The sequence below is a fragment of the Salmo salar genome, chromosome ssa09 (genome assembly GCF_905237065.1).
Source record: "Salmo salar chromosome ssa09, Ssal_v3.1, whole genome shotgun sequence".
NCBI classification, from domain to species: domain Eukaryota; kingdom Metazoa; phylum Chordata; class Actinopteri; order Salmoniformes; family Salmonidae; genus Salmo; species Salmo salar.
This window is the reverse complement of record NC_059450.1, coordinates 127,391,954-127,419,914: the sequence shown is the minus strand read 5'-3', so window position 1 is coordinate 127,419,914 and position 27,961 is coordinate 127,391,954. Positions and strand designations below refer to the sequence as shown.

The following is a 27,961-nucleotide window of genomic DNA, read 5'->3' as shown; positions in this document are numbered from 1 at the left end:
CCCACAACATTCCAAACTGACCATATTTGTATAGTTCTGATTTTATGGGATACATGAGTGGTACAATGGCCATGTTGGTGTTATTTTCTCTGTTTGTCTTAAATCTCTCTAAGAAACATAATATGGTTTAGTTAATAAATACATAACAAACACTTTTAGACTGCTGAAGCCTTGTTTAATTCCTTATCTCCCCTTTTGTCCAGTGTATGCCCGAGACGGTGGCATGCCTCCTAACTTTGCCCGGGCGTCAGTGAGGATCCGGCTGTTGGATGAGAATGACAACTCCCCAACGTTCAGTAGACTGTACTACAGCCTGGAGGTGCCTGAGAACATGGAGGCTGTTGAGCTGTTCACCCTCAGAGCTTCGGACCTGGACACTGGGGACAGCGGAGAGATGACCTACAAGATCACAGGTAAGATCCAACTATTTGTATATCACAGGAATCCAATTGAATTCATAATGTACTGATCCATTGATCGCAATTGTGAGATTTACCTTTAATATTCTGTATCTCTTTCTCGCCTCCTCCTCTCTTCCTTTTTCCTCTTCTGTTTCTCCCACTTTCTCCCTCCCTCCTCTAGCGGGCGACCCATCAGGTGACTTCCGTGTGGACAGGAAGTCAGGTGTTCTCTCCACCTCCAGACCGCTGGACAGGGAACGTAGGGCCAGGTACAGTCTGACAGTGACAGCCCTTGACGGGGGCTCTCCGGCCCTGAGCAGCACGGCCACAGTAGAGGTCACTCTCCTGGATGTCAACGACCACAGCCCCCAGTTCACCAGCCCCAGCTACACCGCTGACCTCCCTGAGGATACTCCTATTGGCTCCCTGGTGCTGGAGGTCTCTGCTACTGACCTGGACCAAGGGTCTAACAGCCAGGTACACAGACTGAACTCATAGGGTGCGTCCCAAATGGCACCCTATTCCCTACATAGTGTACTACTTTTGATTAGAGCCCTATGACTCCTGAGCCCCCTTAAGGTTTGCCAAATGTAGCATAACACTTTTGCCACCCTTTATGACATTTTGCTAACAAAAGGAAGCTATCTAGACCTTCAAAGGGTTAATGAAGGCTTCATTAAGCATTAAAAGTGATGTTACTTTTTGTAATCTAATCTACTGTGATCTGTTCTAATCCCAGGTGCTGTACTTCCTGTCGCGCGGTTCCCAGGGCATGTTCATCATTGACCAACACACGGGACATGTCATCACTGCCGCTCCGCTCGACCGGGAACGAACCGCGTCGTACACTTTCGATGTCTGCGCCACAGACTCGTCCCCCGCCAGCCCACGCAACTCCACCGCCACGGTCAACGTGTATGTACAGGATGTGAACGACAACGCTCCATTCTTCATCCAGGACCCCCTGGTTATCAACATCTCTGCCTCCAGGTAGGTAGCCTAGAGGTTAGTGAAGCAGGACAACAACAAGAAGTTTGTCAGTTCGAATCCCATGTCCGACAGGGAAGAATCTGGTTTGGAGTGGGCTTGCATCCGGAGGGTTTATCTGTACTGTTTTGTGTTTCACATGTCTTCTTTGTTGCGTGCCATCAGCTGCTGTTGTGTGTCTTAGATGCCATCACCTACTGTTGTGTGTCTTAGATGCCGTCACCTGCTGTTGTGTGTCTTAGATGCCATCACCTACTGTTGTGTGTCTTAGATGCCATCACCTACTGTTGTGTGTCTTAGATGCCGTCACCTGCTGTTGTGTGTCTTAGATGCCGTCACCTGCTGTTGTGTGTCTTAGATGCCATCACCTACTGTTGTGTGTCTTAGATGCCATCACCTACTGTTGTGTGTCTTAGATGCCGTCACCTGCTGTTGTGTGTCTTAGATGCCATCACCTACTGTTGTGTGTCTTAGATGCCGTCACCTGCTGTTGTGTGTCTTAGATGCCGTCACCTACTGTTGTGTGTCTTAGATGCCGTCACCTACTGTTGTGTGTCTTAGATGCCGTCACCTGCTGTTGTGCCCAAGTTTTAGTTGGACATCCATGTACAGGATTTTTAAAATTATAATAAAATTCTTCTTCTTCTTCTTCTCCAGTGTCTCCTCCCACCGCGTCCTGGCCACCATGCGGGCGGAGGACCGTGACTTTGGGGCCAACGGCTCAGTGTTCTACCGCTTCGCCAGCCCTGTCCGGGGCTTCACCATCAACTCTCTGACCGGGGACATCCAGGTGTTGTTTCATTATTCATCAGGGTATTTAAATAACCCCTGTAAGGGGTGGCTTGCTTAGGGAGACTTCAGACAAAAATACTTTCATTCATTCATTCATTAATTCATTCATTCCAGGCTACAGAGAAGCTGCAGACACTGACCCAGGGCCAGAGGACTCTGATCGTAGAGGCTATGGACCAGGGCAGCCCAGCCCAGTCCTCTCTAGGGGTGGTGGTCATCTACATCAGAGAACAGACCTACAGGGGGATCCGCTTCTCACGCCACGCTAGAGACGTCAGTCTGCAGGAGAACGCTGCCAAAGGTAGGAACAGGCTATGTTTATTTGATTCAAAGAGTGTGATACTAAGGTGTATCTGTTTTGTTGTGAGCCTGAGGTGTGTATACTGTAATTCATCAGTGTGAGATTGAGGTGTGTATACTGTAATTCATCAGTGTGAGATTGAGGTGTGTATACTGTAATTCATCAGTGTGAGCCTGAGGTGTGTATACTGTAATTCATCAGTGTGATACTGAGGTGTATCTGTAATTCATCGTGTGAGCCTGAGGTGTGTATACTGTAATTCATCAGTGTGAGATTGAGGTGTGTATACTGTAATTCATCAGTGTGAGATTGAGGTGTGTATACTGTAATTCATCAGTGTGAGCCTGAGGTGTGTATACTGTAATTCATCAGTGTGAGACTGAGGTGTGTATACTGTAATTCATCAGTGTGAGACTGAGGTGTGTATACTGTAATTCATCAGTGTGAGACTGAGGTGTGTATACTGTAATTCATCAGTGTGAGACTGAGGTGTGTATACTGTAATTCATCAGTGTGAGACTGAGGTGTGTATAATGTAATTCATCAGTGTGAGACTGAGGTGTGTATACTGTAATTCATCAGTGTGAGACTGAGGTGTGTATAATGTAATTCATCAGTGTGAGACTGAGGTGTGTATACTGTAATTCATCAGTGTGAGACTGAGGTGTGTATACTGTAATTCATCAGTGTGAGACTGAGGTGTGTATACTGTAATTCATCAGTGTGAGACTGAGGTGTGTATACTGTAATTCATCAGTGTGAGACTGAGGTGTGTATACTGTAATTCATCAGTGTGAGACTGAGAAGTGTATATTGTAATTCATCAGTGTGAGACTGAGGTGTGTGTGTGTTTAGAACACAGTGTGATAGTGAGGTGTGTGTGTGTGTTTAGAACACAGGGTGATAGTGAGGTGTGTGTGTGTGTGTTTAGAACTCAGTGTGAGACTGAGGTGTGTGTGTGTGTTTAGAACTCAGTGTGAGACTGAGGTGTGTGTGTGTTTAGAACACAGTGTGATAGTGAGGTGTGTGTGTGTTTAGAACACAGGGTGATAGTGAGGTGTGTGTTTAGAACACATTGTCATAGTGAGGTGTGTGTGTGTGTTTAGAACACAGTGTGATAGTGAGGTGTGTGTGTGTTTAGAACACAGGGTGATAGTGAGGTGTGTGTGTGTGTTTAGAACACAGTGTGATAGTGAGGTGTGTGTGTGTGTTTAGAACACAGGGTGATAGTGAGGTGTGTGTGTGTGTGTTTAGAACACAGTGTGATAGTGAGGTGTGTGTGTGTGTGTTTACAACACAGTGTGATAGTGAGGTGTGTGTGTGTTTAGAACACAGTGTGATAGTGAGGTGTGTGTGTGTTTAGAACACAGTGTGATAGTGGGGTGTGTGTGTGTTTAGAACACAGTGGGATAGTGAGGTGTGTGTGTGTGTTTAGAACACAGTGTGATAGTGAGGTGTGTGTGTGTGTGTTTAGAACACAGTGTGACAGTGAGGTGTGTGTGTGTTTAGAACACAGTGTGATAGTGAGGTGTGTGTGTGTGTGTTTAGAACTCAGTGTGAGACTGAGGTGTGTGTGTGTGTTTAGAACTCAGTGTGAGACTGAGGTGTGTGTGTGTTTAGAACACAGTGTGATAGTGAGGTGTGTGTGTGTGTTTAGAACACAGTGTGATAGTGAGGTGTGTGTGTGTGTGTTTAGAACTCAGTGTGAGACTGAGGTGTGTGTGTGTGTTTAGAACTCAGTGTGAGACTGAGGTGTGTGTGTGTTTAGAACACAGTGTGATAGTGAGGTGTGTGTGTGTTTAGAACACAGTGTGATAGTGAGGCGTGTGTGTGTTTTAGAACACAGTGTGATAGTGAGGTGTGTGTGTGTGTGTTAGAACACAGTGTGATAGTGAGGTGTGTGTGTGTGTTTAGAACACAGTGTGATAGTGAGGTGTGTGTGTGTGTTTAGAACACAGTGGGATAGTGAGGTGTGTGTGTGTGTTTAGAACACAGTGTGATAGTGAGGTGTGTGTGTGTTTAGAACACAGTGTGATAGTGGGGTGTGTGTGTGTTTAGAACACAGTGTGATAGTGAGGTGTGTGTGTGTGTTTAGAACACAGTGTGATAGTGAGGTGTGTGTGTGTGTGTTTAGAACACAGTGTGACAGTGAGGTGTGTGTGTGTTTAGAACACAGTGTGATAGTGAGGTGTGTGTGTGTGTGTTTAGAACTCAGTGTGAGACTGAGGTGTGTGTGTGTGTTTAGAACTCAGTGTGAGACTGAGGTGTGTGTGTGTTTTAGAACACAGTGTGATAGTGAGGTGTGTGTGTGTGTTTAGAACACAGTGTGATAGTGAGGTGTGTGTGTGTGTGTTTAGAACTCAGTGTGATACTGAGGTGTGTGTGTGTGTTTAGAACTCAGTGTGAGACTGAGGTGTGTGTGTGTTTAGAACACAGTGTGATAGTGAGGTGTGTGTGTGTTTAGAACACAGTGTGATAGTGAGGTGTGTGTGTGTTTAGAACACATTGTCATAGTGAGGTGTGTGTGTGTGTTTAGAACACAGTGTGATAGTGAGGTGTGTGTGTGTTTAGAACACAGTGTGATAGTGAGGTGTGTGTGTGTGTTTAGAACACAGTGTGATAGTGAGGTGTGTGTGTGTGTTTAGAACACAGTGTGATAGTGAGGTGTGTGTGTGTGTGTTTAGAACACAGTGTGATAGTGAGGTGTGTGTGTGTGTGTTTACAACACAGTGTGATAGTGAGGTGTGTGTGTGTTTAGAACACAGTGTGATAGTGAGGTGTGTGTGTGTTTAGAACACAGTGTGATAGTGAGGTGTGTGTGTGTTTAGAACACAGTGTGATAGTGAGGTGTGTGTGTGTGTTTAGAACACAGTGTGATAGTGAGGTGTGTGTGTGTGTTTTAGAACACAGTGTGACAGTGAGGTGTGTGTGTGTTTAGAACACAGTGTGATAGTGAGGTGTGTGTGTGTGTGTTTAGAACTCAGTGTGAGACTGAGGTGTGTGTGTGTGTTTAGAACTCAGTGTGAGACTGAGGTGTGTGTGTGTTTAGAACACAGTGTGATAGTGAGGTGTGTGTGTGTGTTTAGAACACAGTGTGATAGTGAGGTGTGTGTGTGTGTGTTTAGAACTCAGTGTGAGACTGAGGTGTGTGTGTGTGTTTAGAACTCAGTGTGAGACTGAGGTGTGTGTGTTTAGAACACAGTGTGATAGTGAGGTGTGTGTGTGTTTAGAACATAGTGTGATAGTGAGGCGTGTGTGTGTTTAGAACACAGTGTGATAGTGAGGTGTGTGTGTGTTTAGAACACAGTGTGATAGTGAGGTGTGTGTGTGTGTTTAGAACACAGTGTGATAGTGAGGTGTGTGTGTGTTTAGAACACAGTGTGATAGTGAGGTGTGTGTGTGTTTAGAACACAGTGTGATAGTGAGGTGTGTGTGTGTTTAGAACATAGTGTGATAGTGAGGTGTGTGTGTGTTTTAGAACACAGTGTGATAGTGAGGTGTTGTGTGTGTTTAGAACACAGTGTGATAGTGAGGTGTGTGTGTGTTTAGAACACAGTGTGATAGTGAGGTGTGTGTGTGTTTAGAACACAGTGTGATAGTGAGGTGTGTGTGTGTTTAGAACACAGTGTGATAGTGAGGTGTGTGTGTGTTTAGAACACAGTGTGATAGTGAGGTGTGTGTGTGTTTAGAACACAGTGTGATAGTGAGGTGTGTGTGTGTTTAGAACATAGTGTGATAGTGAGGTGTGTGTGTGTGTTTAGAACACAGTGTGATAGTGAGGTGTGTGTGTGTTTAGAACACAGTGTGATAGTGAGGTGTGTGTGTGTTTAGAACACAGTGTGATAGTGAGGTGTGTGTGTGTTTAGAACACAGTGTGATAGTGAGGTGTGTGTGTGTTTTAGAACACAGTGTGATAGTGAGGTGTGTGTGTGTTTAGAACACAGTGTGATAGTGAGGTGTGTGTGTGTTTAGAACACAGTGTGATAGTGAGGTGTGTGTGTGTTTAGAACACAGTGTGATAGTGAGGTGTGTGTGTGTGTTTAGAACATAGTGTGATAGTGAGGTGTGTGTGTGTTTAGAACACAGTGTGATAGTGAGGTGTGTGTGTTTAGAACACAGTGTGATAGTGAGGTGTGTGTGTGTGTTTAGAACACAGTGTGATAGTGAGGTGTGTGTGTGTTTAGAACACAGTGTGATAGTGAGGTGTGTGTGTGTTTAGAACACAGTGTGATAGTGAGGTGTGTGTGTGTTTAGAACACAGTGTGATAGTGAGGTGTGTGTGTGTTTAGAACACAGTGTGATAGTGAGGTGTGTGTGTGTGTTTAGAACACAGTGTGATAGTGAGGTGTGTGTGTGTGTTTAGAACACAGTGTGATAGTGAGGTGTGTGTGTGTTTAGAACACAGTGTGATAGTGAGGTGTGTGTGTGTTTAGAACACAGTGTGATAGTGAGGTGTGTGTGTGTTTAGAACACAGTGTGATAGTGAGGTGTGTGTGTGTTTAGAACACAGTGTGATAGTGAGGTGTGTGTGTGTTTAGAACACAGTGTGATAGTGAGGTGTGTGTGTGTTTAGAACACAGTGTGATAGTGAGGTGTGTGTGTGTTTAGAACACAGTGTGATAGTGAGGTGTGTGTGTGTTTAGAACACAGTGTGATAGTGAGGTGTGTGTGTGTGTTTAGAACACAGTGTGATAGTGAGGTGTGTGTGTGTTTAGAACACAGTGTGATAGTGAGGTGTGTGTGTGTTTAGAACACAGTGTGATAGTGAGGTGTGTGTGTGTTTAGAACACAGTGTGATAGTGAGGTGTGTGTGTGTTTAGAACACAGTGTGATAGTGAGGTGTGTGTGTGTTTAGAACACAGTGTGATAGTGAGGTGTGTGTGTGTGTTTAGAACACAGTGTGATAGTGAGGTGTGTGTGTTTAGAACACAGTGTGATAGTGAGGTGTGTGTGTGTTTAGAACACAGTGTGATAGTGAGGTGTGTGTGTGTTTAGAACACAGTGTGATAGTGAGGTGTGTGTGTGTTTAGAACACAGTGTGATAGTGAGGTGTGTGTGTGTGTTTAGAACATAGTGTGATAGTGAGGTGTGTGTGTGTGTTTAGAACACAGTGTGATAGTGAGGTGTGTGTGTGTTTAGAACACAGTGTGATAGTGAGGTGTGTGTGTGTTTAGAACACAGTGTGATAGTGAGGTGTGTGTGTGTTTAGAACACAGTGTGATAGTGAGGTGTGTGTGTGTTTAGAACACAGTGTGATAGTGAGGTGTGTGTGTGTTTAGAACACAGTGTGATAGTGAGGTGTGTGTGTGTTTAGAACACAGTGTGATAGTGAGGTGTGTGTGTGTTTAGAACACAGTGTGATAGTGAGGTGTGTGTGTGTTTAGAACACAGTGTGATAGTGAGGTGTGTGTGTGTTTAGAACACAGTGTGATAGTGAGGTGTGTGTGTGTTTAGAACACAGTGTGATAGTGAGGTGTGTGTGTGTTTAGAACACAGTGTGATAGTGAGGTGTGTGTGTGTTTAGAACACAGTGTGATAGTGAGGTGTGTGTGTGTTTAGAACACAGTGTGATAGTGAGGTGTGTGTGTGTTTAGAACACAGTGTGATAGTGAGGTGTGTGTGTGTTTTAGAACACAGTGTGATAGTGAGGTGTGTGTGTGTTTAGAACACAGTGTGATAGTGAGGTGTGTGTGTGTTTAGAACACAGTGTGATAGTGAGGTGTGTGTGTGTTTAGAACACAGTGTGATAGTGAGGTGTGTGTGTGTTTTAGAACACAGTGTGATAGTGAGGTGTGTGTGTGTTTAGAACACAGTGTGATAGTGAGGTGTGTGTGTGTTTAGAACACAGTGTGATAGTGAGGTGTGTGTGTGTTTAGAACACAGTGTGATAGTGAGGTGTGTGTGTGTGTTTAGAACACAGTGTGATAGTGAGGTGTGTGTGTGTGTTTAGAACACAGTGTGATAGTGAGGTGTGTGTGTGTTTAGAACACAGTGTGATAGTGAGGTGTGTGTGTGTTTAGAACACAGTGTGATAGTGAGGTGTGTGTGTGTTTAGAACACAGTGTGATAGTGAGGTGTGTGTGTGTGTTTAGAACACAGTGTGATAGTGAGGTGTGTGTGTGTTTAGAACACAGTGTGATAGTGAGGTGTGTGTGTGTTTAGAACATAGTGTGATAGTGAGGTGTGTGTGTGTTTAGAACACAGTGTGATAGTGAGGTGTGTGTGTGTGTTTAGAACACAGTGTGATAGTGAGGTGTGTGTGTGTGTTTAGAACACAGTGTGATAGTGAGGTGTGTGTGTGTGTTTAGAACACAGTGTGATAGTGAGGTGTGTGTGTGTTTAGAACACAGTGTGATAGTGAGGTGTGTGTGTGTTTAGAACACAGTGTGATAGTGAGGTGTGTGTGTGTTTAGAACACAGTGTGATAGTGAGGTGTGTGTGTGTGTTTAGAACACAGTGTGATAGTGAGGTGTGTGTGTGTTTAGAACACAGTGTGATAGTGAGGTGTGTGTGTGTGTTTAGAACACAGTGTGATAGTGAGGTGTGTGTGTGTTTAGAACACAGTGTGATAGTGAGGTGTGTGTGTGTGTTTAGAACACAGTGTGATAGTGAGGTGTGTGTGTGTTTAGAACACAGTGTGATAGTGAGGTGTGTGTGTGTTTAGAACACAGTGTGATAGTGAGGTGTGTGTGTGTTTAGAACACAGTGTGATAGTGAGGTGTGTGTGTGTGTTTAGAACACAGTGTGATAGTGAGGTGTGTGTGTGTTTAGAACACAGTGTGATAGTGAGGTGTGTGTGTGTTTAGAACACAGTGTGATAGTGAGGTGTGTGTGTGTTTAGAACACAGTGTGATAGTGAGGTGTGTGTGTGTGTTTAGAACACAGTGTGATAGTGAGGTGTGTGTGTGTTTAGAACACAGTGTGATAGTGAGGTGTGTGTGTGTTTAGAACACAGTGTGATAGTGAGGTGTGTGTGTGTTTAGAACATAGTGTGATAGTGAGGTGTGTGTGTGTGTTTAGAACACAGTGTGATAGTGAGGTGTGTGTGTTTAGAACACAGTGTGATAGTGAGGTGTGTGTGTGTTTAGAACACAGTGTGATAGTGAGGTGTGTGTGTGTTTAGAACACAGTGTGATAGTGAGGTGTGTGTGTGTTTAGAACACAGTGTGATAGTGAGGTGTGTGTGTGTGTTTAGAACATAGTGTGATAGTGAGGTGTGTGTGTGTTTAGAACACAGTGTGATAGTGAGGTGTGTGTGTGTTTAGAACACAGTGTGATAGTGAGGTGTGTGTGTGTGTTTAGAACACAGTGTGATAGTGAGGTGTGTGTGTGTGTTTAGAACACAGTGTGATAGTGAGGTGTGTGTGTGTTTAGAACACAGTGTGATAGTGAGGTGTGTGTGTGTTTAGAACACAGTGTGATAGTGAGGGTGTGTGTGTTTAGAACATAGTGTGATAGTGAGGTGTGTGTGTGTTTAGAACACAGTGTGATAGTGAGGTGTGTGTGTGTGTTTAGAACATAGTGTGATAGTGAGGTGTGTGTGTGTTTAGAACACAGTGTGATAGTGAGGTGTGTGTGTGTTTAGAACACAGTGTGATAGTGAGGTGTGTGTGTGTGTTTAGAACACAGTGTGATAGTGAGGTGTGTGTGTGTGTTTAGAACACAGTGTGATAGTGAGGTGTGTGTGTGTGTTTAGAACACAGTGTGATAGTGAGGTGTGTGTGTTTTAGAACACGGTGTGATAGTGAGGTGTGTGTGTGTTTAGAACACAGTGTGATAGTGACGTGTGTGTGTGTTTAGAACACAGTGTGATAGTGAGGTGTGTGTGTGTGTTTAGAACACAGTGTGATAGTGAGGTGTGTGTGTGTGTTTAGAACACAGTGTGATAGTGAGGTGTGTGTGTGTGTTTAGAACACAGTGTGATAGTGAGGTGTGTGTGTGTTTAGAACACAGTGTGATAGTGAGGTGTGTGTGTGTGTTTAGAACACAGTGTGATAGTGAGGTGTGTGTGTGTTTAGAACATAGTGTGATAGTGAGGTGTGTGTGTGTTTAGAACACAGTGTGATAGTGAGGTGTGTGTGTGTGTTTAGAACACAGTGTGATAGTGAGGTGTGTGTGTGTTTAGAACACAGTGTTATAGTGAGGTGTGTGTGTGTTTAGAACATAGTGTGATAGTGAGGTGTGTGTGTGTTTAGAACACAGTGTGATAGTGAGGTGTGTGTGTGTTTAGAACACAGTGTGATAGTGAGGTGTGTGTGTGTGTTTAGAACATAGTGTGATAGTGAGGTGTGTGTGTGTTTTACAACACAGTGTGATAGTGAGGTGTGTGTGTGTTTAGAACACAGTGTGATAGTGAGGTGTGTGTGTGTGTTTAGAACACAGTGTTATAGTGAGGTGTGTGTGTGTTTAGAACACAGTGTGATAGTGAGGTGTGTGTGTTTAGAACACAGTGTGATAGTGTGGTGTGTGTGTGTTTAGAACACAGTGTGATAGTGAGAGGTGTGTGTGTTTAGAACATAGTGTGATAGTGAGGTGTGTGTGTGTTTAGAACACAGTGTGATAGTGAGGTGTGTGTGTGTGTTTAGAACACAGTGTGATAGTGAGGTGTGTGTGTGTGTTTAGAACACAGTGTGATAGTGAGGTGTGTGTGTGTTTAGAACACAGTGTGATAGTGAGGTGTGTGTGTTTAGAACACGGTGTGATAGTGAGGTGTGTGTGTGTTTAGAACACAGTGTGATAGTGACGTGTGTGTGTGTTTAGAACACAGTGTGATAGTGAGGTGTGTGTGTGTGTTTAGAACACAGTGTGATAGTGAGGTGTGTGTGTGTTTAGAACACAGTGTGATAGTGAGGTGTGTGTGTGTGTTTAGAACACAGTGTGATAGTGAGGTGTGTGTGTTTAGAACACAGTGTGATAGTGAGGTGTGTGTGTGTGTTTAGAACACAGTGTGATAGTGAGGTGTGTGTGTTTAGAACACAGTGTGATAGTGAGGTGTGTGTGTGTTTAGAACACAGTGTGATAGTGAGGTGTGTGTGTGTGTTTAGAACACAGTGTGATAGTGAGGTGTGTGTGTGTTTAGAACACAGTGTTATAGTGAGGTGTGTGTGTGTTTAGAACACAGTGTGATAGTGAGGTGTGTGTGTGTTTAGAACACAGTGTGATAGTGAGGTGTGTGTGTGTTTAGAACACAGTGTGATAGTGAGGTGTGTGTGTGTTTAGAACATAGTGTGATAGTGAGGTGTGTGTGTGTGTTTACAACACAGTGTGATAGTGAGGTGTGTGTGTGTTTAGAACACAGTGTGATAGTGAGGTGTGTGTGTGTTTAGAACATAGTGTTATAGTGAGGTGTGTGTGTGTTTAGAACACAGTGTGATAGTGAGGTGTGTGTGTTTAGAACACAGTGTGATAGTGAGGTGTGTGTGTGTTTAGAACACAGTGTGATAGTGAGAGGTGTGTGTGTTTAGAACATAGTGTGATAGTGAGGTGTGTGTGTGTTTAGAACACAGTGTGATAGTGAGGTGTGTGTGTGTGTTTAGAACACAGTGTGATAGTGAGGTGTGTGTGTGTTTAGAACACAGTGTGATAGTGAGGTGTGTGTGTGTTTAGAACACAGTGTGATAGTGAGGTGTGTGTGTGTGTTTAGAACACAGTGTGATAGTGAGGTGTGTGTGTGTGTTTAGAACACAGTGTGATAGTGAGGTGTGTGTGTGTGTTTAGAACACAGTGTGATAGTGAGGTGTGTGTGTTTAGAACACGGTGTGATAGTGAGGTGTGTGTGTGTTTAGAACACAGTGTGATAGTGACGTGTGTGTGTGTTTAGAACACAGTGTGATAGTGAGGTGTGTGTGTGTGTTTAGAACACAGTGTGATAGTGAGGTGTGTGTGTGTTTAGAACACAGTGTGATAGTGAGGTGTGTGTGTGTGTTTAGAACACAGTGTGATAGTGAGGTGTGTGTGTGTTTAGAACACAGTGTGATAGTGAGGTGTGTGTGTGTGTTTAGAACACAGTGTGATAGTGAGGTGTGTGTGTGTTTAGAACACAGTGTGATAGTGAGGTGTGTGTGTGTTTAGAACACAGTGTGATAGTGAGGTGTGTGTGTGTGTTTAGAACACAGTGTGATAGTGAGGTGTGTGTGTGTTTAGAACACAGTGTTATAGTGAGGTGTGTGTGTGTTTAGAACATAGTGTGATAGTGAGGTGTGTGTGTGTTTAGAACACAGTGTGATAGTGAGGTGTGTGTGTGTTTAGAACACAGTGTGATAGTGAGGTGTGTGTGTGTGTTTAGAACATAGTGTGATAGTGAGGTGTGTGTGTGTTTAGAACATAGTGTGATAGTGAGGTGTGTGTGTGTTTAGAACACAGTGTGATAGTGAGGTGTGTGTGTGTGTTTAGAACACAGTGTGATAGTGAGGTGTGTGTGTGTTTAGAACACAGTGTGATAGTGAGGTGTGTGTGTGTTTAGAACACAGTGTGATAGTGAGGTGTGTGTGTGTTTAGAACACAGTGTGATAGTGAGGTGTGTGTGTGTGTTTAGAACACAGTGTGATAGTGAGGTGTGTGTGTGTTTAGAACATAGTGTGATAGTGAGGTGTGTGTGTGTTTAGAACACAGTGTGATAGTGAGGTGTGTGTGTGTGTTTAGAACACAGTGTGATAGTGAGGTGTGTGTGTGTTTAGAACACAGTGTGATAGTGAGGTGTGTGTGTGTTTAGAACACAGTGTGATAGTGAGGTGTGTGTGTGTTTAGAACACAGTGTGATAGTGAGGTGTGTGTGTGTGTTAGAACACAGTGTGATAGTGAGGTGTGTGTGTGTTTAGAACACAGTGTGATAGTGAGGTGTGTGTGTGTTTAGAACACAGTGTGATAGTGAGGTGTGTGTGTGTTTAGAACACAGTGTGATAGTGAGGTGTGTGTGTGTTTAGAACACAGTGTGATAGTGAGGTGTGTGTGTTTAGAACACAGTGTGATAGTGAGGTGTGTGTGTGTTTAGAACATAGTGTGATAGTGAGGTGTGTGTGTGTTTAGAACACAGTGTGATAGTGAGGTGTGTGTGTGTGTTTAGAACATAATGTGATAGTGAGGTGTGTGTGTGTGTTTAGAACACAGTGTGATAGTGAGGTGTGTGTGTGTTTAGAACACAGTGTGATAGTGAGGTGTGTGTGTGTTTAGAACACAGTGTGATAGTGAGGTGTGTGTGTGTTTAGAACACAGTGTGATAGTGAGGTGTGTGTGTGTGTTTAGAACACAGTGTGATAGTGAGGTGTGTGTGTGTTTAGAACACAGTGTGATAGTGAGGTGTGTGTGTGTTTAGAACACAGTGTGATAGTGAGGTGTGTGTGTGTTTAGAACACAGTGTGATAGTGAGGTGTGTGTGTTTAGAACACAGTGTGATAGTGAGGTGTGTGTGTGTTTAGAACATAGTGTGATAGTGAGGTGTGTGTGTGTTTAGAACACAGTGTGATAGTGAGGTGTGTGTGTGTTTAGAACACAGTGTGATAGTGAGGTGTGTGTGTGTGTTTAGAACATAGTGTGATAGTGAGGTGTGTGTGTGTGTTTACAACACAGTGTGATAGTGAGGTGTTTGTGTGTTTAGAACACAGTGTGATAGTGAGGTGTGTGTGTGTTTAGAACATAGTGTTATAGTGAGGTGTGTGTGTGTTTAGAACACAGTGTGATAGTGAGGTGTGTGTGTTTAGAACACAGTGTGATAGTGAGAGGTGTGTGTGTTTAGAACATAGTGTGATAGTGAGGTGTGTGTGTGTTTAGAACACAGTGTGATAGTGAGGTGTGTGTGTGTGTTTAGAACACAGTGTGATAGTGAGGTGTGTGTGTGTTTTAGAACACAGTGTGATAGTGAGGTGTGTGTGTGTTTAGAACACAGTGTGAGAGTGAGGTGTGTGTGTGTGTTTAGAACACAGTGTGATAGTGAGGTGTGTGTGTGTGTTTAGAACACAGTGTGATAGTGAGGTGTGTGTGTGTGTTTAGAACACAGTGTGATAGTGAGGTGTGTGTGTGTTTAGAACACAGTGTGATAGTGACGTGTGTGTGTGTTTAGAACACAGTGTGATAGTGAGGTGTGTGTGTGTGTTTAGAACACAGTGTGATAGTGAGGTGTGTGTGTGTTTAGAACACAGTGTGATAGTGAGGTGTGTGTGTGTGTTTAGAACACAGTGTGATAGTGAGGTGTGTGTGTGTTTAGAACACAGTGTGATAGTGAGGTGTGTGTGTGTGTTTAGAACACAGTGTGATAGTGAGGTGTGTGTGTGTTTAGAACATAGTGTGATAGTGAGGTGTGTGTGTGTTTAGAACACAGTGTGATAGTGAGGTGTGTGTGTGTGTTTAGAACACAGTGTGATAGTGAGGTGTGTGTGTGTTTAGAACACAGTGTTATAGTGAGGTGTGTGTGTGTGTTTAGAACATAGTGTGATAGTGAGGTGTGTGTGTGTTTAGAACACAGTGTGATAGTGAGGTGTGTGTGTGTTTAGAACACAGTGTGATAGTGAGGTGTGTGTGTGTGTTTAGAACATAGTGTGATAGTGAGGTGTGTGTGTGTTTAGAACATAGTGTGATAGTGAGGTGTGTGTGTGTTTAGAACACAGTGTGATAGTGAGGTGTGTGTGTGTGTTTAGAACACAGTGTGATAGTGAGGTGTGTGTGTGTTTAGAACACAGTGTGATAGTGAGGTGTGTGTGTGTTTAGAACACAGTGTGATAGTGAGGTGTGTGTGTGTTTAGAACACAGTGTGATAGTGAGGTGTGTGTGTGTGTTTAGAACACAGTGTGATAGTGAGGTGTGTGTGTGTTTAGAACACAGTGTGATAGTGAGGTGTGTGTGTGTTTAGAACACAGTGTGATAGTGAGGTGTGTGTGTGTGTTTAGAACACAGTGTGATAGTGAGGTGTGTGTGTGTTTAGAACACAGTGTGATAGTGAGGTGTGTGTGTGTTTAGAACACAGTGTGATAGTGAGGTGTGTGTGTGTTTATAACACAGTGTGATAGTGATGTGTGTGTGTGTTTAGAACACAGTGTGATAGTGAGGTGTGTGTGTGTTTTAGAACACAGTGTGATAGTGAGGTGTGTGTGTGTTTAGAACACAGTGTGATAGTGAGGTGTGTGTGTGTGTTTAGAACACAGTGTGATAGTGAGGTGTGTGTGTGTGTTTAGAACACAGTGTGATAGTGAGGTGTGTGTGTGTTTAGAACACAGTGTGATAGTGAGGGGTGTGTGTGTTTAGAACACAGTGTGATAGTGAGGTGTGTGTGTGTGTTTAGAACACAGTGTGATAGTGAGCTGTGTGTGTGTTTAGAACACAGTGTGATAGTGAGGTGTGTGTGTTTAGAACACAGTGTGATAGTGAGGTGTGTGTGTGTTTAGAACACAGTGTGATAGTGAGGTGTGTGTGTGTTTAGAACACAGTGTGATAGTGAGGTGTGTGTGTGTGTTTAGAACACAGTGTGATAGTGAGGTGTGTGTGTGTTTAGAACACAGTGTGATAGTGAGGTGTGTGTGTGTGTTTAGAACACAGTGTGATAGTGAGGTGTGTGTGTGTTTAGAACACAGTGTGATAGTGAGGTGTGTGTGTGTGTTTAGAACACAGTGTGATAGTGAGGTGTGTGTGTGTTTAGAACACAGTGTGATAGTGAGATGTGTGTGTGTGTTTAGAACATAGTGTGATAGTGAGGTGTGTGTGTGTTTAGAACATAGTGTGATAGTGAGGTGTGTGTGTGTTTAGAACACAGTGTGATAGTGAGGTGTGTTTGTGTGTTTAGAACACAGTGTGATAGTGAGGTGTGTGTGTGTTTAGAACACAGTGTGATAGTGAGGTGTGTGTGTGTTTAGAACACAGTGTGATAGTGAGGTGTGTGTGTGTTTAGAACACAGTGTGATAGTGAGGTGTGTGTGTGTGTTTAGAACATAGTGTGATAGTGAGGTGTGTGTGTGTTTAGAACATAGTGTGATAGTGAGGTGTGTGTGTGTTTAGAACACAGTGTGATAGTGAGGTGTGTGTGTGTGTTTAGAACACAGTGTGATAGTGAGGTGTGTGTGTGTTTAGAACACAGTGTGATAGTGAGGTGTGTGTGTGTTTAGAACACAGTGTGATAGTGAGGTGTGTGTGTGTGTTTAGAACACAGTGTGATAGTGAGGTGTGTGTGTGTTTAGAACACAGTGTGATAGTGAGGTGTGTGTGTGTTTAGAACACAGTGTGATAGTGAGGTGTGTGTGTGTGTTTAGAACACAGTGTGATAGTGAGGTGTGTGTGTGTTTAGAACACAGTGTGATAGTGAGGTGTGTGTGTGTTTAGAACACAGTGTGATAGTGAGGTGTGTGTGTGTTTAGAACACAGTGTGATAGTGAGGTGTGTGTGTGTGTTTAGAACATAGTGTGATAGTGAGGTGTGTGTGTGTTTAGAACATAGTGTGATAGTGAGGTGTGTGTGTGTTTAGAACACAGTGTGATAGTGAGGTGTGTGTGTGTGTTTAGAACACAGTGTGATAGTGAGGTGTGTGTGTGTTTAGAACACAGTGTGATAGTGAGGTGTGTGTGTGTTTAGAACACAGTGTGATAGTGAGGTGTGTGTGTGTTTAGAACACAGTGTGATAGTGAGGTGTGTGTGTGTGTTTAGAACACAGTGTGATAGTGAGGTGTGTGTGTGTTTAGAACACAGTGTGATAGTGAGGTGTGTGTGTGTTTAGAACACAGTGTGATAGTGAGGTGTGTGTGTGTTTAGAACACAGTGTGATAGTGAGGTGTGTGTGTGTGTTTAGAACACAGTGTGATAGTGAGGTGTGTGTGTGTTTAGAACACAGTGTGATAGTGAGGTGTGTGTGTGTTTAGAACACAGTGTGATAGTGAGGTGTGTGTGTGTGTTTAGAACACAGTGTGATAGTGAGGTGTGTGTGTGTTTAGAACACAGTGTGATAATGAGGTGTGTGTGTTTAGAACACAGTGTGATAGTGAGGTGTGTGTGTGTTTAGAACACAGTGTGATAGTGAGGTGTGTGTGTGTTTAGAACATAGTGTGATAGTGAGGTGTGTGTGTGTTTAGAACACAGTGGGATAGTGAGGTGTGTGTGTGTTTAGAACACAGTGTGATAGTGAGGTGTGTGTGTTTAGAACACAGTGTGATAGTGAGGTGTGTGTGTGTTTAGAACATAGTGTGATAGTGAGGTGTGTGTGTGTTTAGAACACAGTGTGATAGTGAGGTGTGTGTGTGTGTTTAGAACATAATGTGATAGTGAGGTGTGTGTGTGTGTTTAGAACACAGTGTGATAGTGAGGTGTGTGTGTGTTTAGAACACAGTGTCATAGTGAGGTGTGTGTGTGTTTAGAACACAGTGTGATAGTGAGGTGTGTGTGTGTTTAGAACACAGTGTGATAGTGAGGTGTGTGTGTGTGTTTAGAACACAGTGTGATAGTGAGGTGTGTGTGTGTTTAGAACATAGTGTGATAGTGAGGTGTGTGTGTTTAGAACACAGTGTGATAGTGAGGTGTGTGTGTGTTTAGAACACAGTGTGATAGTGAGGTGTGTGTGTTTAGAACACAGTGTGATAGTGAGGTGTGTGTGTGTTTAGAACATAGTGTGATAGTGAGGTGTGTGTGTGTTTAGAACACAGTGTGATAGTGAGGTGTGTGTGTGTTTAGAACACAGTGTGATAGTGAGGTGTGTGTGTGTGTTTAGAACATAGTGTGATAGTGAGGTGTGTGTGTGTGTTTACAACACAGTGTGATAGTGAGGTGTGTGTGTGTTTAGAACACAGTGTGATAGTGAGGTGTGTGTGTGTTTAGAACATAGTGTTATAGTGAGGTGTGTGTGTGTTTAGAACACAGTGTGATAGTGAGGTGTGTGTGTTTAGAACACAGTGTGATAGTGAGGTGTGTGTGTGTTTAGAACACAGTGTGATAGTGAGAGGTGTGTGTGTTTAGAACATAGTGTGATAGTGAGGTGTGTGTGTGTTTAGAACACAGTGTGATAGTGAGGTGTGTGTGTGTGTTTAGAACATAGTGTGATAGTGAGGTGTGTGTGTGTTTAGAACACCGTGTGATAGTGAGGTGTGTGTGTGTGTTTAGAACATAGTGTGATAGTGAGGTGTGTGTGTGTTTAGAACACAGTGTGATAGTGAGGTGTGTGTGTGTGTGTTTAGAACACAGTGTGATAGTGAGGTGTGTGTGTGTTTAGAACACAGTGTGATAGTGAGGTGTGTGTTTGTTTAGAACATAGTGTGATAGTGAGGTGTGTGTGTGTTTAGAACACAGTGTGATAGTGAGGTGTGTGTGTGTTTAGAACACAGTGTGATAGTGAGGTGTGTGTGTGTGTGTTTAGAACACAGTGTGATAGTGAGGTGTGTGTGTGTGTTTAGAACACAGTGTGATAGTGAGGTGTGTGTGTGTGTTTAGAACACAGTGTGATAGTGAGGTGTGTGTGTTTAGAACACGGTGTGATAGTGAGGTGTGTGTGTGTTTAGAACACAGTGTGATAGTGACGTGTGTGTGTGTTTAGAACACAGTGTGATAGTGAGGTGTGTGTGTGTTTAGAACACAGTGTGATAGTGAGGTGTGTGTGTGTTAAGAACACAGTGTGATAGTGAGGTGTGTGTGTGTTTAGAACACAGTGTGATTGTGAGGTGTGTGTGTGTGTTTAGAACACAGTGTGATAGTGAGGTGTGTGTGTGTTTAGAACACAGTGTGATAGTGAGGTGTGTGTGTGTTTAGAACACAGTGTGATAGTGAGGTGTGTGTGTGTGTTTAGAACACAGTGTGATAGTGAGGTGTGTGTGTGTTTAGAACACAGTGTGATAGTGAGGTGTGTGTGTTTAGAACACAGTGTGATAGTGAGGTGTGTGTGTGTTTAGAACACAGTGTGATAGTGAGTTGTGTGTGTGTTTAGAACATAGTGTGATAGTGAGGTGTGTGTGTGTTTAGAACACAGTGTGATAGTGAGGTGTGTGTGTGTGTTTAGAACACAGTGTGATAGTGAGGTGTGTGTGTTTAGAACACAGTGTGATAGTGAGGTGTGTGTGTGTTTAGAACATAGTGTGATAGTGAGGTGTGTGTGTGTGTTTAGAACATAGTGTGATAGTGAGGTGTGTGTGTGTTTAGAACACAGTGTCATAGTGAGGTGTGTGTGTGTTTAGAACACAGTGTGATAGTGAGGTGTGTGTGTGTTTAGAACACAGTGTGATAGTGAGGTGTGTGTGTGTGTTTAGAACACAGTGTGATAGTGAGGTGTGTGTGTGTTTAGAACATAGTGTGATAGTGAGGTGTGTGTGTTTAGAACACAGTGTGATAGTGAGGTGTGTGTGTGTTTAGAACACAGTGTGATAGTGAGGTGTGTGTGTTTAGAACACAGTGTGATAGTGAGGTGTGTGTGTGTTTAGAACACAGTGTGATAGTGAGGTGTGTGTGTGTTTAGAACACAGTGTGATAGTGAGGTGTGTGTGTGTTTAGAACACAGTGTGATAGTGAGGTGTGTGTGTGTGTTTAGAACATAGTGTGATAGTGAGGTGTGTGTGTGTGTTTACAACACAGTGTGATAGTGAGGTGTGTGTGTGTTTAGAACACAGTGTGATAGTGAGGTGTGTGTGTTTAGAACACAGTGTGATAGTGAGGTGTGTGTGTGTTTAGAACACAGTGTGATAGTGAGGTGTGTGTGTGTTTAGAACACAGTGTGATAGTGAGGTGTGTGTGTGTTTAGAACACAGTGTGATAGTGAGGGTGTGTGTGTTTAGAACACAGTGTGATAGTGAGATGTGTGTGTGTTTAGAACACAGTGTGATAGTGAGGTGTGTGTGTGTGTTTTAGAACATAGTGTGATAGTGAGGTGTGTGTGTGTTTAGAACACCGTGTGATAGTGAGGTGTGTGTGTGTGTTTAGAACACAGTGTGATAGTGAGGTGTGTGTGTTTAGAACACAGTGTGATAGTGAGGTGTGTGTGTGTGTGTTTAGAACACAGTGTGATAGTGAGGTGTGTGTGTGTTTAGAACACAGTGTGATAGTGAGGTGTGTGTGTGTTTAGAACATAGTGTGATAGTGAGGTGTGTGTGTGTTTAGAACACAGTGTGATAGTGAGGTGTGTGTGTGTTTAGAACACAGTGTGATAGTGAGGTGTGTGTGTGTGTTTAGAACACAGTGTGATAGTGAGGTGTGTGTGTGTGTTTAGAACACAGTGTGATAGTGAGGTGTGTGTGTGTGTTTAGAACACAGTGTGATAGTGAGGTGTGTGTGTTTTAGAACACAGTGTGATAGTGAGGTGTGTGTGTGTTTAGAACATAGTGTGATAGTGAGGTGTGTGTGTTTAGAACACAGTGTGATAGTGAGGTGTGTGTGTGTTTAGAACACAGTGTGATAGTGAGGTGTGTGTGTTTAGAACACAGTGTGATAGTGAGGTGTGTGTGTGTTTAGAACATAGTGTGATAGTGAGGTGTGTGTGTGTGTTTAGAACACAGTGTGATAGTGAGGTGTGTGTGTGTTTAGAACACAGTGTGATAGTGAGGTGTGTGTGTGTGTTTAGAACACAGTGTGATAGTGAGGTGTGTGTGTGTGTTTACAACACAGTGTGATAGTGAGGTGTGTGTGTGTTTAGAACACAGTGTGATAGTGAGGTGTGTGTGTGTTTAGAACATAGTGTTATAGTGAGGTGTGTGTGTGTTTAGAACACAGTGTGATAGTGAGGTGTGTGTGTTTAGAACACAGTGTGATAGTGAGGTGTGTGTGTGTTTAGAACACAGTGTGATAGTGAGAGGTGTGTGTGTTTAGAACATAGTGTGATAGTGAGATGTGTGTGTGTTTAGAACACAGTGTGATAGTGAGGTGTGTGTGTGTGTTTAGAACATAGTGTGATAGTGAGGTGTGTGTGTGTTTAGAACACAGTGTGATAGTGAGGTGTGTGTGTGTGTTTAGAACATAGTGTGATAGTGAGGTGTGTGTGTTTAGAACACAGTGTGATAGTGAGGTGTGTGTGTGTGTGTTTAGAACACAGTGTGATAGTGAGGTGTGTGTGTGTTTAGAACACAGTGTGATAGTGAGGTGTGTGTTTGTTTAGAACATAGTGTGATAGTGAGGTGTGTGTGTGTTTAGAACACAGTGTGATAGTGAGGTGTGTGTGTGTTTAGAACACAGTGTGATAGTGAGGTGTGTGTGTGTGTTTAGAACACAGTGTGATAGTGAGGTGTGTGTGTGTGTTTAGAACACAGTGTGATAGTGAGGTGTGTGTGTGTGTTTAGAACACAGTGTGATAGTGAGGTGTGTGTGTTTAGAACACGGTGTGATAGTGAGGTGTGTGTGTGTTTAGAACACAGTGTGATAGTGATGTGTGTGTGTGTTTAGAACACAGTGTGATAGTGAGGTGTGTGTGTGTTTAGAACACAGTGTGATAGTGAGGTGTGTGTGTGTTAAGAACACAGTGTGATAGTGAGGTGTGTGTGTGTTTAGAACACAGTGTGATTGTGAGGTGTGTGTGTGTGTTTAGAACACAGTGTGATAGTGAGGTGTGTGTGTGTTTAGAACACAGTGTGATAGTGAGGTGTGTGTGTGTTTAGAACACAGTGTGATAGTGAGGTGTGTGTGTGTGTTTAGAACACAGTGTGATAGTGAGGTGTGTGTGTGTTTAGAACACAGTGTGATAGTGAGGTGTGTGTGTTTAGAACACAGTGTGATAGTGAGGTGTGTGTGTGTTTAGAACACAGTGTGATAGTGAGTTGTGTGTGTGTTTAGAACATAGTGTGATAGTGAGGTGTGTGTGTGTTTAGAACACAGTGTGATAGTGAGGTGTGTGTGTGTGTTTAGAACACAGTGTGATAGTGAGGTGTGTGTGTGTTTAGAACACAGTGTGATAGTGAGGTGTGTGTGTGTTTAGAACACAGTGTGATAGTGAGGTGTGTGTGTGTGTTTAGAACATAGTGTGATAGTGAGGTGTGTGTGTGTGTTTAGAACACAGTGTGATAGTGAGGTGTGTGTGTGTGTTTAGAACATAGTGTGATAGTGAGGTGTGTGTGTGTGTTTAGAACACAGTGTGATAGTGAGGTGTGTGTGTGTTTAGAACACAGTGTGATAGTGAGGTGTGTGTGTGTGTTTAGAACACAGTGTGATAGTGAGGTGTGTGTGTGTGTTTAGAACATAGTGTGATAGTGAGGTGTGTGTGTGTGTTTACAACACAGTGTGATAGTGAGGTGTGTGTGTGTTTAGAACACAGTGTGATAGTGAGGTGTGTGTGTGTTTAGAACACACTGTGATAGTGAGGTGTGTGTGTGTTTAGAACACAGTGTGATAGTGAGGTGTGTGTGTGTTTAGAACACAGTGTTATAGTGAGGTGTGTGTGTGTTTAGAACATAGTGTGATAGTGAGGTGTGTGTGTGTTTAGAACACAGTGTGATAGTGAGGTGTGTGTGTGTTTAGAACACAGTGTGATAGTGAGGTGTGTGTGTGTTTAGAACACAGTGTGATAGTGAGGTGTGTGTGTGTGTTTAGAACACAGTGTGATAGTGAGGTGTGTGTGTGTGTTTAGAACACAGTGTGATAGTGAGGTGTGTGTGTGTTTAGAACATAGTGTGATAGTGAGGTGTGTGTGTGTTTAGAACACAGTGTGATAGTGAGGTGTGTGTGTGTTTAGATCACAGTGTGATAGTGAGGTGTGTGTGTTTAGAACATAGTGTGATAGTGAGGTGTGTGTGTGTGTTTACAACACAGTGTGATAGTGAGGTGTGTGTGTGTTTAGAACACAGTGTGATAGTGAGGTGTGTGTGTGTTTAGAACATAGTGTGATAGTGAGGTGTGTGTGTGTTTAGAACACAGTGTGATAGTGAGGTGTGTGTGTTTAGAACACAGTGTGATAGTGAGGTGTGTGTGTGTTTAGAACATAGTGTGATAGTGAGGTGTGTGTGTGTTTAGAACACAGTGTGATAGTGAGGTGTGTGTGTGTTTACAACACAGTGTGATAGTGAGGTGTGTGTGTGTGTTTAGAACATAGTGTGATAGTGAGGTGTGTGTGTGTTTAGAACACAGTGTGATAGTGAGGTGTGTGTGTGTTTAGAACACAGTGTGATAGTGAGGTGTGTGTGTGTTTAGAACACAGTGTGATAGTGAGGTGTGTGTGTGTGTTTAGAACACAGTGTGATAGTGAGGTGTGTGTGTGTTTAGAACACAGTGTCATAGTGAGGTGTGTGTGTGTTTAGAACACAGTGTGATAGTGAGGTGTGTGTGTGTTTAGAACACAGTGTGATAGTGAGGTGTGTGTGTGTGTTTAGAACACAGTGTGATAGTGAGGTGTGTGTGTGTGTTTACAACACAGTGTGATAGTGAGGTGTGTGTGTGTTTAGAACACAGTGTGATAGTGAGGTGTGTGTGTGTTTAGAACACAGTGTGATAGTGAGGTGTGTGTGTGTGTTTAGAACACAGTGTGATAGTGAGGTGTGTGTGTGTGTTTAGAACATAGTGTGATAGTGAGGTGTGTGTGTGTTTAGAACACAGTGTGATAGTTAGGTGTGTGTGTGTTTAGAACACAGTGTGATAGTGAGGTGTGTGTGTGTGTTTAGAACACAGTGTGATAGTGAGGTGTGTGTGTGTGTTTAGAACACAGTGTGATAGTGATGTGTGTGTGTGTTTAGAACACAGTGTGATAGTGAGGTGTGTGTGTGTTTAGAACACAGTGTGATAGTGAGGTGTGTGTGTGTTTAGAACATAGTGTGATAGTGAGGTGTGTGTTGTCCTCTTCCAGGTACCGCCGTGGTGCAGACTCAGGCCCAGTACCCTGATGGATCCCGTAGTGGGATCATTTACAGCATCTTCAGTGGAAACACCCTACACTCCTTTGGAATCAGCTCCTCCACTGGTAAGCTGCAGGGTGGGATATTATATAAAACCCATTTTGACAAAAAGTGTGTAAACACATTTTTGTGATTCACCGCATGAAAAATGTGTGTTTACACTCCACTACATCCCTAATTAATATCATAAGGAATAGGAGAAGGATGAATATCCATTGCCCAATTGGTTCTCAGCCCCTAGTTATTGTTCTAACCAGGTGAGATCTGTCCTAGTTATTGTTCTAACCAGGTGAGATCTGTCCTAGTTATTGTTCTAACCAGGTGAGATCTGTGCTTGTTATTGTTCTAACCAGGTGAGATCTGTCCTAGTTATTGTTCTAACCAGGTGAGATCTGTGCTTGTTATTGTTCTAACCAGGTGAGATCTGTCCTAGTTATTGTTCTAACCAGGTGAGATATGTGCTTGTTATTGTTCTAACCAGGTGAGATCTGTCCTAGTTATTGTTCTAACCAGGTGAGATATGTGCTTGTTATTGTTCTAACCAGGTGAGATCTGGGTACAGAGCTCCATGGGGCTGGACTATGAGGAGTCCCCTAGACTCCGCCTAGTGGTGAAGGCTGAAACTGCATCCTCCAGTTCCTTCATGGCGGTCAACCTGATCCTTCAGGACGTCAATGACAACCTGCCGCGCTTCCAGCTGCAGAACTATGTAGCCTACATACGAGAGGCACAGGGATATCATTTTCCTATAATACAGGTAGGTACACTAACGAGCATGCGCACACACACACACACACACACACACACCTGTATTATGCTTGGCTGTAGATGGAGTGTTAGGTTGTGGGCTAGAAGATGCTCTGCTCAGACAGTAGAGAAGACCTGGAAAGTTTCAGTGCTGCTGTGGTAGTTCTGAGAGGTGACAGTCTGTTCCTGTCCCTATAATGCAGTGTGTTTCCAACGTCCCTGTTGAGCATATATACTATGCTGTATGAAGCCACGGCCATATAGAACCCTTTTATAAACTCTCGTTCCACTGTTCCAAGTCCAATATTCATTACCAGGTCCTGTTACTGTTCCACAGCTGTTGTAAATCTGTTCTTTGTTTTGATTGATTTCCTCTCTAACCTCTGATCATGTGACTTCCTGTCTGTCCCGTGCAGGTGGTGGCTGATGACCTAGACCAGGGCCAGAATGGTCAGGTGACCTACAGCCTGAGGTCGTCGTCTCTCAGCGGCCTATTCAAGATCGACTCGCTGACCGGAAGCATCACCACCGCCGCTATCATGGACCGAGAGATCTGGACACAAACCAAGTGAGGGGCAGGGCCTTGGGATGTGGTTGTGAGAGTGTGTGAGTGTATGTGCATGTTTGTTCACAATCGGCCTGACATGCAGTTTCCCTCAGTGGGCTAACCTTTGTTTTCAGTCTATAAATACTCTCCCTGTTCCTGTACTCTCTCTATGTATTGGAATCTACATTTCTGTCATGCTCTGGGATACAACAGGTTCTGATGTAAGACCGCAGGAGATGAAAGGTTATGAAACCTGAAACATAAAAGATAAGAACTAAACTCCAACTAACAGTATATTTTTTAATTTCCATGGCACCAGGCTGGTTGTTACGGCGACGGACCGGGGCACACCACGATTGGCCGGCTCGGCGACCCTCACGGTGATCATCGTGGACCTCAATGACAACAGTCCTACAATCCCTCTGCCGCGTGAGATCAGAGTACCAGAGAGTAAGTCAATGACACACAGGTCTCAACTGCGGACCCGGGTCCAAGTATTATTTGGATGAATTTTAAATACTTTAGCTGGGCTTCGTAAAAGTGCAACCCCCCCTAATGCAAACACTCAAAAGTATTTTAATGATTTGAAATAGTATTTGAACCCACTATGTAGGGCACTACTTTTGACCAATGAGTGTATATATCAAGAATCTAAGACATTTGAGACACAGTCAATTTAACAGTGAACCTTTAGCCCAGAGATCTTATCCCTGATCCTTACTCCTTCTCTCTCTAGCAGCACTCAGCAGTTCTCAGTGATAAAACTGACCTTTTTATGAGTCGTTCTGAAGCCAAGTTCCCCTCTGTTCATATCCTGCTGTACATCTGAAGTCTACAGTTTCTTGCATAAAATATCCAATTCAGAAGAAGAAAAAAATCTGAAGTCTGCAATAATCCTAAAAAGCAACGTGATGTAATAGGATATGTTATGAGGTAGGAGCTAGTTCTAGGGCTATAATGTTGTTCCCATATATCAATCTCACAAACCCTGTTTTCTCTCTCTCAATTCAATAAAAATTCAAGGTGCTTTATTGGCATGGGAAACATATGTTTACATTGCCAAAGCTAGTGAAATAGATAATAAACACAAGTGAAATAAACATTTTTTTTTATATCTCTCTCTCCTCCCTTCCATCTCCCTCATTCTCTCTCCCCCAGACACTCTGATTGGCTCGGTAATAACCCAGGTGACAGGAAATGACGTGGATTCAGGCCCCGCCCTGTCCTACACCCTCCACCTGGACCCGTCTTCCCAGGGCGTATTTGGGATCCACCGCTATGGGGGCGGGGTGTCTCTGACCGCCCCTCTGGACTACGAGGAGAAGACCTGGTACACGCTGACTGTCATGGCAACTGACTCCAAACACCAGACTGAAGCTAACCTCACCATACTGGTGGAGGATGTCAACGATAACACTCCTACTTTCACACAGGATCTTTACCAGGTAGTCTACCCTCTAACCGGCCTCCACTAGCCTTTGGAAAATCTGCATTTGTGTAATGATGCCATAAGAGACGATGAGAACTTGAGATGAGAACAGAGACGATGAGAACTTGACAATGAGAACAGATTTAGCAGAATTATTTGATGTACATGCAGATCAATAATGATGCCATGTGTGTGTATGTATTGATCTTCCTCATTTAGTTTGCTAAGACAGATACCTGGTACCATTAAACATTAACCTGCCTGTCCAACATGCCTCAATTATTCTGGGTCCATCCCTGAATACACCTGGTCATGTTTGTGTTTTCCAGATGACTCTGGCAGAGCACTCCCCAGCTGGCAGTGCAGTTGTCACTGTGACAGCCACGGACCGCGACTCTGGGGACAACGGCCGCGTCACCTACAGAGTGATGTCATCAACCCGGGACATCTTCTACATCGACCCCAGCAATGGTACCCTGTTCATCACCCAGCAGGCAGAGTTTAACTCTGAAAACCCTTCAATCCTGGTGGTAATAGAGTCCAGAGACATGGGAACACCAGCCCTCTCCTCCATCGCTACTGTACAGGTCCAGGTGACTGACGTCAATGACAACGCGCCCGTCTTCCACCAATCAGAGTACAGAGCCACGGTGTCGGAGGACGGCCTTCCGGGCTCCACCATCCTGACCCTGGAGGCGACCGACGGCGATGCGTCACGCGACAACTGCGGCTTCGACTTCACCATAGCCAGCGGAAACGCAGGCAATGCCTTCCAAATCGAGAGCAGCGTACGCTTCCTGGAAGGACGGGGCTTCCAGACGGTAGGCAGCGTGGTATTGACCGGTGAGGGGCTGGACTTCGAGGCAGTGTCCAGTTACAACCTGACCGTGGTCGTGTCGGACCGTGGCGTGCCCCAGAGGAGCTCGGCTGTCTCTGCGCTGATCAGTGTGACGGACACTAACGACAACCCTCCGGCGTTCAGCAGGGCAGAGTACAGGTAAT

At 43.8% G+C, this 27,961-nt stretch overlaps 1 protein-coding gene across 1 annotated transcript in view; it reads left to right on the top strand.

The window, feature by feature from the left end:
• LOC106612868 (protocadherin-16) overlaps positions 1 to 27,961 on the top strand; it is a 205,656-nt gene that overhangs the window by 170,655 nt on the left and 7,040 nt on the right. The window contains 11 exon segments of the mRNA XM_045724531.1: positions 204 to 413; positions 583 to 878; positions 1,141 to 1,391; positions 2,046 to 2,178; positions 2,295 to 2,481; positions 24,188 to 24,301; positions 24,782 to 24,993; positions 25,400 to 25,551; positions 25,850 to 25,980; positions 26,689 to 26,975; positions 27,289 to 27,956. Coding sequence (XP_045580487.1) covers positions 204 to 413; positions 583 to 878; positions 1,141 to 1,391; positions 2,046 to 2,178; positions 2,295 to 2,481; positions 24,188 to 24,301; positions 24,782 to 24,993; positions 25,400 to 25,551; positions 25,850 to 25,980; positions 26,689 to 26,975; positions 27,289 to 27,956 — 2,641 coding nt within the window.